The sequence below is a fragment of the Stomoxys calcitrans genome, chromosome 5 (genome assembly GCF_963082655.1).
Source record: "Stomoxys calcitrans chromosome 5, idStoCalc2.1, whole genome shotgun sequence".
Classification (NCBI taxonomy): Eukaryota; Metazoa; Arthropoda; class Insecta; order Diptera; family Muscidae; genus Stomoxys; species Stomoxys calcitrans.
Genome location: NC_081556.1, coordinates 467894 through 480165, shown reverse-complemented (window position 1 = coordinate 480165; position 12272 = coordinate 467894). Strand labels below are relative to the sequence as shown.

The window sequence follows — 12272 nt, the reverse complement described above, 5'->3', positions numbered from 1 at the left end:
CCAGATGCTTACCCCTAAGAAGTATTATAACATTGTCTGCATAGCAGATGGATTCAAATCTCTCCTCAGTCAGAAGCCGTAATAGGTCATATATTGACAAATTTTTTCACAGCTTGTGACTCTGTAATTGCATTCTTTCTTCTGTCAGTTATCAGCCGTGACTTTTAGTTTGCTTTAGAAAAAAAGTGTAAAAAAGTATATTTGATTAAAGTTCATTCTAAGTTTTATTAAAAATGCATTTACTTTCTTTTAAAAAATCCGCAATTACTTTTTGGGCAACCCAATATTGTGGTCAACCAAAGGGGTGGCACTAAAATTCCCCCCTGTGGCGTGCCTTGTGCCACTTTCCCCATTATATTTATGTAGTGGGACCATAAGGGGAGGCCACCGTAGCGCAGAGGTTAGCATGTCCGCCTATGACGCCGAACGCCTTGGTTCAAATCCTGGCGAGACCATCAGAAAAAAAATTTTCAGTGGTGGTTTTCCCTACCTAATGCGTGCCGCATTTGCGAGGTATGCGGCACGCCGTTCGGATTCAGCTATAAAAAGGAGGCCCTTATCATTGGACTTAAACTTGATTCGGACTGCACTCATTGATGTGTGAGAAGTTACCCCTGTTTCTTAGCATATGGTTTATCCAGTCTCTAAGGACCCGATCCACCCGGTACTGGTCAAAGATAGGATCATTCAATCAATACAGGTTCACTTTTATAAAAGAGTCTCTTGAACGAGCTTAAATTGATGCAAATTCTCTTTGGTCAGGAGTGTATATATATGAAGAGTTCAGCTTAACATTTAGAGCACAGTTTTATAAAAAGTTCTAGTCCTAATAGGAATACATATGTCGCCATATGATTCAGCCAGAACGGCACTGAAATTGAAAATAATAAAGTGGACGGCAACATCCCAGAATGTGGTGGAACATTTTCCTGGGTTTGGTTAAATGTGCTATTACTCTACAGGGGCTTTACATATGTCCTGTCACATTCTGTATCCACAAGACTTTCCTTATGCATGTATTTTTGTATGTATGTATTCTCATATGCATTGTACTTTTTTGTTTCGTGATTACATGTGCATTCGATGAAAAAAGAATTTTTCATATTAAATTTTTCTTGCGTATCACACGATGTGTACAACTTCAAAGTTACCACATTTAAAAAAACATTATCAGAATACATATCGTGTAATAGCACCATAAAGAAACAAAATGTTTTGTAGCAACACTCCAAGCACACAAGTTAGTCGAAAAAAAAAACTATTTAGATACTGACCTTCATTCCGTAGCCGTTTTCGTCCTTTCGTACGGTCAACGTTAAGAACAGAAAATTTTTAGGAGATTCTCCTGCAATTGGGGAAGATATTTGTAGTTGGGGACGTCGCGTATTTGCAGCCATATTGACGCTGTTACGCTGACCACTATTCGAACTTGCCAAACCTCCTCCGCTATTAGCACTGCTACCGCCAGCCATTATGTTGCTGTTAGTGGGGTTATTAGAGAAAAAATGAGCATTGCTGTTGTCCAGAGGCACTGTCGGCGAATTCTGAGATTTCCCTTTGTTCTGATAGCCTAATGGAAGTGGCGGTGTTTGCGGGGGAATTCCAGATATTGGAGGCGGCTGGAAGTTGTTGTAGCTTAAGGTGCTTGCCAAGGAAGGGGATCGCGGGATTTTAGACTTTGAGGATTTGGAGGACTTCGTCTTGCTGGCTTTTGCGTTACTGTTCACAGTAGATTTGTTCTGTTTGGGCGGTGGCAATTCGGGTGCCGAATCGAAGTTGTTGTTATTATTAAGAGGTCCGATTCCACTGGCTGGTGATAAATTTCCTGTTCCGGACACAATATTGTTATTCTGAGCAGAGAGCAAAGATTGATCAGTGGCTGTTGATTCCTCTGGTAAATCTTGAACTTCGTCATAGTCATGTTCTTCAGCACCAAAATCAATCAATCTGAAAAAAAGAAAAAAAAAAATAGATAAAAAAATATTATAATAACCTAAAAAACGACGTATTACTAAAGTCCAAATTTTTATGCAAAGTCGAAATTTTCCATCTCTTGTTTGGCAAATGCGTTGGTATATTGCAAATTAAGTTACAAACCGCATAACTGTAACTCGCTTAAGTGAAAAATCCCGCTTAAGTGAAACTTGATGAGATGAGAACCATAATTATTTGATGTTCTTCAATGCAATTGAAATCGCTTAAATGAAATATCGTTTAATAGAAAGCACTGCTTAGTTGAAAAGGTTTTTATAACATAAATTTCGTTTTTATGTGAAACTAAAGTCAATTTTTGCATAATCTTGTTATGGCTGGGGAGCCAATTCAAATGAATTAGGCTACGAATCTTACATCTTTATGTAACTGTGAAGTATTTAATTTTATTTAATGTTTATTAAGGAATATATATCGTTGTAATACGTTTTTTTGGTCGAGGAGGCTTATGTAATACTATCAAGAAATAAATAAATAAATAAAATAAATAAATAAGTGAAAACGGTATTTCTATCGCTTAACTGTAAATTACGGATAAGTGAAAAAATAGATGCATTTTTAGCGTTTCACTTATCCGGTTTCAACTGTATATGTTATAGTCATATATATGTATATGTTTCAAGTCATTATCTTTTGTATTAATTTTTGTATTAAAACCAGGACTCTATATATTACATATTTTACAACTAAATCGCTTTAACCTCCACTGAATTATGTTAATACTGCAATTACTGTATATAACATGAGATGGAAATTAGCCACCTTACTAATTTGCAGATATTGACACGGTTACTTAAAATAAAATATACAATAAATAATAACAACAAATATGAACGATTATTTTGAAGGAAACAAGTTACCAAAACTTATTTAAAAAATATTTGCTTTTACAGCGTTAAATTTTATAAAATCTAAAAACAATTCAAGTATCCCATTTTTAAGATTTATAAAAATGAAAGACTTCACTATATTACGAGAGATTAAAGTCAACAAAAATTCTGTCTACCGCGAACTTAACATAGCCTAAGGTTTCGGCATAGTTGTCCCACACAGTTTGTGTCATTTGTGTCGGTCAAAAATTTACATAATTCCTCATCCGATTTGTTTTCTTTGCTTTTTATTAAATATTTTAATTTTGCTAATTTTATTTGAAGAAGAACTTTGCATTGAACTAACATATATCTGCGCACGGGCGTCAATGTTTTATCGTGCTATCAATACATACATATGTACATAATATGGACAAGCTAAAGCGGACGCTACAAATAGATAACGCTTGGAAATCGTGTTTGTGATTCCGTTGATTTGGGAAAATTATCAATTATATTTTATTGGGAGTACTAAATGCGGTGGCTTTAAATTTTCGACGCCCTGAACACCACCCCCTCTCTGCAATGCTTTTTAAGACATATGATATGAAAGCGACAGTGTAAAGAGAAAAACAAAGCTCAAAGTGTGTCAGCTGCACATACCACACTACGCAGTCAACATCGACGTCGGAGTCGTCATCGCTGTTGGGGGTAGACCTTGCTCTGAAGCAAATAAGGTTTTTTTTGGTTTCGCTGGTCTGGCTTAAACTAATAAGGACTTTTGAATTAAACAATTAAACCAAGTAACAGCGATAGAGACAGCACTGCAATGGGAAAAAAAACATGGCAAACAAACATTTAAAAGTATTGCCGTTTTTTACCACCCTGGTATAAACAAAAGCACAAATAAACACATAAACTTTGCTAATAAACAATTCTGGCGATTCACGCATACATTTAAATCGTTATACATTTTCTCTCGTTTATTTGACAACAGGTTTCTTTGGCTCCATGTATGAGAGCGTGTGTGTATGGGTCACAATAACCGCCCACCTATACCGTTCATAATTGTCATCGCTCTCCATCTATCTCGGGGTAACAGTAAGGGCTAGCGCTTTTATTGAAATTTACTCAATACTGGTTTTCTCAATGCGCTCACTTATCCGCATGCACTGCTCCTATCTTCTAAATGACAAAAACACAACAAGAAATTCTAGGAATTGCATTTGGGAGTGTTGATCACCTTAAACATACGTATGAACGTGTGTAGGCACGGTACGTATGTATGGTCGAGTAAGCAATAATAAAAGTCTTTAATTTCAAGAATGCTTAAAAACGGGTCGACAATTTCTCTCACTTCATGCGCTCTGGTTAGGCACAGAACATATAAAATCAGCCTACTTCCTTCAACGATGGGTAACCGACTGTCATTTGTTATTCGCACTCCTGAAGACTGGTTGGTTTTTGAAAAACGAAAGTGTTACACAAACGTCAATTTCAATGGAAGCGAAAATGTTGTCACGATAACACAAGTCTTAAAATGCAGAACCTTAAAGCAACTAACGGAGAGGTCTTCCTATGAAAACAAATGAAGTTCCTATGATATCAAATATCGATATTGATATCAAATATCGATACGTGAGCTGTCGTATCGCTCTGGAGTCACGTAATTCGTGAGCAAGATCCAAACACAGTCACGTGATGGTGCGTGTAAAAAAACAGAAGATAATCAATTACTGGTTCACTATAATATATATTATCTATATTTGAAAATAGGATATTTTTAACTAAAAATTCTTCCCCGAAAAATAACCAAGGCGTATAAATTAAACTTAGATTATATTAGGTTGAGAATAAACTTAGGTCGTATAAGGTTGAATGGTACGCGTCTAGCAACCTCAATCGCTATCCTCTTCACCCTGGAACCTAAAGTCCAATGTGGTCGCCCTAGATATGTTATAAAAAACCGAAGAAAAAAGGTACAATTAAAGGCAGTGCGGTGCCAGTAGGATGATCTTTTTTTTTGGCGGAATATACTAATCGGTTTCTTGAAAAATTTAATTTTCACGTTTTGATAAGTCTTGCCATAAATAACGGGTTTCTTATCAATTATCTAAATTTTACGATAATTCTCACTTTAATTTCATTGAAATTTTATGTTCTGAAACATTTCTCACGTTTAGCTTCTAAAGGAAATGCCTCCAAAAATATATCGCATTATGTTCTTTGAAATATTTTATCGCATTATTTCCAAGAAATTTTGTCTCAAGAAAAATTTAATAAAAATGTTGTCTTTAAAAGTTGGAAAAAAAAAATTAAGTGGATTTGATTGATAATTTCATTCAAGATTTCGATTCTTCAAAAAATTTCCTAGTAACTGATCACCCTTGATCGCTCGCCTGCAAAGAATCCAGAAAGAAAAAAGGTGTGCTCGAGGTTGTACACTCTATTTATCGATTATTAGTGAACGTTCAAGTAGTAGAACAAATGAGAATAAAATATTTTCAAATGAAAAATAATCTAAAATTGTCATTCGATTGGAATGAGAATTTTTGCTTAAGTTTCAAGAGGAAATTAATCGAATACACTCGCCCTATTTACAAATCAAACCGACATGCACATATGAGGAATATTTGATGGATAAAATCCCAAATCCGACAACCATTTCGATCTTGTTCAAATAATCGTTTAACCTGATTTTTCAAATAAACGAATAATTGAAAACTACAAATAAATGTACACACTTATCTAAATAATAATCCTGTGTCTTCTAAAGGGCAGTGGCACAATGAATGCTCAACCGTATATAACTTATCATCCACACACACCCTTAAGAGTCCATCTGACATTGCAATGGACTATCAAGACATCTATCTGTAGTGAGAGCGGCAGTTCCACCCCATCCAGGACGGGTCCCCTGAACACACCATGAACATCATTTTGGTGAACGGTACCATCTCAGTCTCTCTGGGATATACACCAAGCCCCATTAGCCATCGCCAATCTAGACATCATCATATAAACACCCTGTAACATGTTTGTAATAGCATAAGGAAATCAGCCACCAACAAGGTAATGCCATTCTCTGAAAATTCTATTGATAACCTAGAGCCTGAAAACCGTGGATAAAGCTCTTCTTGTGGTGTTCTTCTAACCATAATCTTCCATCATATAAGCCCTATTCATTTGGAGATGAGTAATTCCCTTGTCCACCCGAGATTCATGTATGTGACACGCCTGATAAAACCACTCTTGTCAGTCGTGGGAGGTTAACGGCTTTATTTCTACTCTATCCTCGACTTGCGTTTGGAGCGCGTCTGCATGTTATTTGTGTTAATGTTATCTCATATCATTCTCCTTCTGGGTGCAAATGTTCAATTCAATTAAGATTTGTGTTTGACATTCGAAATTTTGCTTTTTTTCAGATATAATAATAAAAAATCCCTACAAAATAAACAACACTCTGTAGGATGACTTGATGATACACGTTCCTTGGTAAGAATAGGAAAGAATCTCTCCGAACCATTCAATACCAAACGAGGTTTCAGACAAGGAGACAGCTAATCGCGTGATATTTTTATTGTAATATCCTGCTTTCTTTTATTATTTTATTTATTTAAGTAGTCGGCGACATTCTCCAATACTCCCCATAATATGCTCCTATAGTCGGCATATAGTATTTTGGTAAAGAAAATAGTAATTACTAAAGATAATTATGTGGGAACAAAATGCAAATGCTAAAAATGCAAATTTTGCCCATGAACATTCAACTAAGGAACAGGGACAAACTTCTCACATATCAATGAGTGCAGTCCGATTCAAGTTTAAGCTCAATGATAAGGGGCCTCCGAGTCCGAACGGCGTACCGCAGTGTGACACCTCTTTGGAGAGAAGTTTTACGTGGCATAGTACCTCACAAACGTTGCCAGCATTAGGAGGGGAAAACCACCGCTGAAAATTTTTTCTGATGGTCTCGCCAGGATTCGAACCAATGCGTTCAGCGTCATAGGTGGACATGCTAACCTCTGCGCTACAGTGGCCTCCATGTGGGAACAAAATACCAGAGACTAACCGACTTAGAACGCGTGGAGTGGATTACAATTAAGGATTTCGTTTGTAGCACGGAATTTCTTAATATTTTCGGGGTTACTTTTTAATGTTTAGAGTGCACTACAAATGATTATTGGCTTAGGTGTATGGCAGCTGTATCAAAATATGATTCGATGTGCTCACTTTTGGATTGAAGCGATATCTAATATAAAACATTGTCGCAATTGCGAACAAATTGTTTAAAAAATATTCTTTTTAAAAGCTTAAAGGGTATATCGGGTATACAGGGCTATATATAAATGTATTATAGATCGCCAGGATTCGAACTCAAGCGTTCAGCGTCATAGGCGGACATGCTAACATCTGCGCTACGGTGGCCTACTGGGTGATACTTGATAAGAACCTAAATTTTAGATCTCATATTGACCATGTGTATAGTAGAGTGTACTATACATCGCGTAGGATATATTCTATGGATAATAATAATAAAAGCATTAGCCAGCCGCTTTGTTTGATGCCTACTATTAGATATGGTGTGGAGGTTGTAGCTGGTACTGCGATAGGCAACATTAAGAAGTTTCGGAGTTTGTTGAACACCATTGTTGGATTTGCATTTAATGTTCGTAGGAGTGAACATATAACAGAATTCGTCAGAAAGTTTCTTGGCCTTTATATTGAGAACTATATTAGTGGTGGTAACCTGCTGTTGTCTTGTAAAATAATTAAAAATTACGTACCTTTTCCGTTATATGATTTATTTACGTTCTCTTATTCGATTAGAAATACCCAGATTATAATTTCTAAGATATTTTGTTCGTCGTACGAAAAATCATTCGTTATGCGTATTACTCCAACTTTTCACCGATTGATTTGAGAATTTTCTTTTCGATTGAAATTTGCTCTGTAGCTCTGTAGAATCCCGATTTTTACTTATCGTTTTTGCTTCTGAATGTGTGCCTTACTCTACGTTGGCAGTTTTTCTTTTTTCCTATCAACAATGTTGTTGCTATCATCATCGGACGCTTTTCAGTATTTCTGCTTAAATTGTTAATTGGCTGGGGAGCCTACAAAACCCATTTCTTTGTTATCTAATAAGAATAATTAATAATTTAGATTTTAGTCAGCGTTACGTATATTTCGTACTTGGGCATATTGTTACGAATGCATTGCGATTTGTTTTCGGCCAAATAGGGGTAGAGTTGAAAAGATATAAATAAATAAAAAAATGCCTACTACTGGTACATGTCGAACTTAGGAACACTTATCCTACCAATGAAGAAAAAGCTTTCCAATGCCATCAAGAAGATTTTCTTTCATGTAAGAGAGGCTAATGTAAGACACGTCCACAAACGAAGATGAAATCTTGAGAGTACGTTCCTTTTTCCAACACAATAATCGAAAATCAGACAGAACGGAGCCTACTTAATTGTCTGCTTCTCAATCTTTCAATCACATGGGACAGAGAGTTTGACATCATCAGTCTACAACTGTAAAGGTGAAAACACATATCACCATAATACAATACATGTGCCATTTAATTGGCAACTGCACGCAAAGAAAAAATTCGTTTCACATAAGGGCGATTTTCGCCAAGTAAACTTCTTTTTTGAAAACGTGGGACTATGGTTATGATGAAAGTACATGTTTTTGCAATAAATTCCTGCTAGAATTTATAACAAATATAAAGCGTTTTTACCCTGACAATACTCGATTTACGTCGTCTCCGTTTAGGTCATTTCGGTTTACGTCTTAAAAAAATTGTTCCTTCCAACTTCGATTTACGTAAATGCAAATTTTGCCCATGAACATTACACTAAGGAACAGGGGCAAACTTCTCACATATCAATGAGTGCAGTCCGATTCAAGTTTTAAGCTCAATGATAAGGGCCTCCTTTTTATAACCGAGTCCGAACGGCGTGCCACAGTGCGACACCTCTTTGGAGAGAAGTTTTATATGGCATAGTACCTCACAAATGTTACCACGAGCTTACTCGACCTTAGGAGTTTGATCGCTTCCTCCAAATGCAATGTGGCTAGAACAACAATAAAAGAAAAAGTTTGTAATAAAAGTATTTAGCTTGTCGTAGAAATGTCCCAAACGTTTTATTTTTTGCGTGTATATACAGGCATACCAAGAGACATCGCGAATATGCACTAGGGTGGGTCAATTTGTAAGGGTCAACAGCTCTCACCAAGAGACTTTCAAAATTGTAAGCTACGACAAATTCTAAGAATTTTCGCACAGGGATAAATTCAAAACCGAGTTTAACGTCAAAATTCTGTTTTTTGGTCTAAAACTAATCAATCTCACAATATTTTCGTGAAAAACTGAAAACTCGTTTTTGATTTTATACCCTCGATTTCTTGGGTAAAAATTCTTAGTATTTGCTATACATTACGATTTTGACCCACCCTAACATACACCCCAGGCCTCTTTCTCACACACACATACACAGACATTATGGGCCATACATTCATTGTGGTCGTTCGTTATATTACATCATCTAAGAACAGTTCTGACGAACTAAGCATCTGAATTACAAATTGACGAACTGAGATAAACTTGAATGATTGGGCATGACAGAAAAAACAGTTTTTTGTTTTGAAAAGAAAACCAAAACAGATTTGAAACTATACAAAAGTGTATGCCAGTTAAGGGTAGGCGACGACGTCAAATGAAACTTTTGCATACTTTTACTGCCTTTCCCACTAATTCTGTGCCACTCAAACGAATGACTCGACTGTTTTTCTTTTAGGAAAACAGCTGTTTTTGACACGAAAGCGAACGAAAATTACTAATTGTTAATAAAAAAAAGCTAGTGGGACACGCAGTAACTGTTTGTCAATACCGATGTTCACAAACAATGGCATATTATTAATTCGCCGATTTTTAGATACGCACCTCTTTGGATATATGTATTTGTTATCCTATTTCATTATAACTATCTACTATATACACATTCAGATGGGTCGAAGTCGATATGGGCACCGAAAGATCCAAAACGTTCATTTATTTTCAACGCTAGGAAAATCAACTAAATGAAATGCCTTTTTGAGCTCAAGGAGTTAAATCGGAATACTGGTCTATAAAGAACCTATATCCATATGTAGATTTATTCAAATATACTTCAATCTAGTCCATAATGCTTAAATGATATCGAGGGGTCCAAAAGAACTTTTTGTTCCAAATTTCTGCTTTATCGAAAAAATTGCCTTATATGAACAGAGGACGTTAATTCAGGAGATCGGTTCGTAATAGAAACACATACCATGCATACATCTTAAATGAAAAGATCTAAGCCATACTCAGCATGCATGTTGGGGGATCTTATAAAGATAACATTCCAAATTTCAGTTAAACTAGAAAATCGTTCAATATAATAGCTATTTTTCTTTTTATTTTTATGAACGTTATAAAGAAGCCAAATATAGTTCGATCTGGACGTATTGGATACATATGAGCAACACACTTCACTTGGTATTTATAATCTATAGATCGGAGTAAAGAGGGTATATGTGACACCTATATCCAAATATGTTCCAATCTGGCCCGGTCAAGAAACGAGCCTACGCACTGTAGGCGAAGTAACCGATCTAGCGCCTCAAAACTCATTTTTCAACTTTTTAATATCGGAAAAATTGTATCTCAGTGGATTACTAAAATTCCACTGATTATAAATATCAATTCTACATTGATTGATTTTGTCCAGTACAACACCTGTATGCTGTGAAACACAACATAGGTTTCAGCCGGTGCGCACCGGTGTCAATATAGTGAAAAATATTTTGTGTTATTTATAGAAAGTTGTATGTATTAATTAAAAAAAAACGTTGTTTGTGGTCTTGGCGCAATATAGTGAAAAAATAGTTGTGTTATTTATACATAGTGGGGGTTTGTATTAACTAAAAAAATGACACAACCAGATGTATCTTTGCAAAATGTCAAGTGGATAGCTTTCTTTGTTCGACCTTTATCGAGATCAGTGTTGCCACTCAAAAAAATTATTTCCTACCGAAATTTAAAACAAAAGCTTCCAAACTCGACAAAACCTACCAAATGTTCTGCAAACCAAAAATGCGGTATATGTCTTTATTTATACCCACCACTGAAGAGTTGGTAATTTTGTCATTCCATTTGCAACACATCAAATTATGCATTTTCAACCTTACAAAGTTTAAATACTAGAACGTCGTAATAATAAGTTACATATAGCCATGTGTGTCCATCTGTCTTTTGAAATAACTCTGCAGCTTATAGTTCAAAGATGACCTGTATCTTGATATGCGGCCTTTTATACCTTGAATACATAAAAATCGTATATTGCTCCGATCGAACATATGTAAATGGGCATTTACTGTCCACTTTTGCCTTAAAAGTGAGTTTCATGGACCCTCAACATTTGAATATGATCCATATCCGACCAGGATTGTATTTTGGTGCCATGAAGTCCTACTTTCCGATTGAAGGCATTGAACGCACAAAAGCCGCATATCTTACCCATAATTTGGTAAGTTATCCCTTGACACTCGTACCAGAGAACAGCAGCAAGCCACCTTAAAAATAAGTGCAAATGGTAGACATGCAGCGAATCGAAAGTTCACACCTTATACCAGCAATCGCTGTTGACGCGTACGACTCTCAACGACCCAATGCAGCCGGTTGTAAGTACCGGATTGACCCGATGGATTCTTTCACCGACAAGGACTGCCGCCTCAGTGTACAACACACTGCTACAACAACCAGCAATCGTTGTTGACGCTTACGACTCTCAACGACCAAAACATAAAATACTCCTTCAAATTCGTTGAGCTACTGTAAGTGTTTTTTGCTTATGAGGGATTAAAAGGGCTCACAATGACCGTAACTGCACACATACACACAAAGCTACCGTTCAAAGTTATGAGAGCTGAAATTAATTCGCATGCTTTGTAATGGCTTGGGTAAAGAAAAAATGGAAGTTAGTCTGTCACTTTTTAACGAACGAAAACACTGATAAAAACAATTACAACCCAAAAACAAAAAATTAAGATCAAAAAACATCGGAGTATATTTATGTCGCTCAACAAAACTTGATGTCCCATTCCTCTGCATGCTTTGGCTTTATATGGCACCTATCTGAGTGGTGTTCATTTTCAAACAACACACGATGTCCGTCGATCATATTCAAACTAACACCCATTGAACGATTATAAAATGTTCACTCATCTTTCAATCTATTGTATTTGTGCGTGTGTTTCTAGCTTTGTTTTTATGTGGCATGCGATACAGACAATTGCTTTGTTCAAAGTGGCTATTAAGTTCCAAATTTTGGATCTCATGCCATTCTCTGACCCGCACCAGTTACAGTCAATATTAAATCTTTATCATTTTAAAGACCAGAACTCTTTCTCTGAGATTTGAAACAGTGAAACAGTATAGGC

The 12272-nt window shown here is 36.1% G+C and overlaps 1 protein-coding gene across 3 annotated transcripts in view; it reads right to left on the bottom strand.

Annotated features, from left to right (window-relative positions):
• The window catches only part of LOC106086517 (uncharacterized), a 132507-nt gene that overhangs the window by 106181 nt on the left and 14054 nt on the right, over positions 1 to 12272 (bottom strand). For all 3 annotated transcript variants that reach the window (XM_059370181.1, XM_059370182.1, XM_059370183.1), the window contains exon 3: positions 1275 to 1947. In XM_059370181.1, the coding sequence (XP_059226164.1) occupies positions 1275 to 1947 (673 nt within the window). The remainder of the gene's footprint in view (positions 1 to 1274; positions 1948 to 12272) is intronic.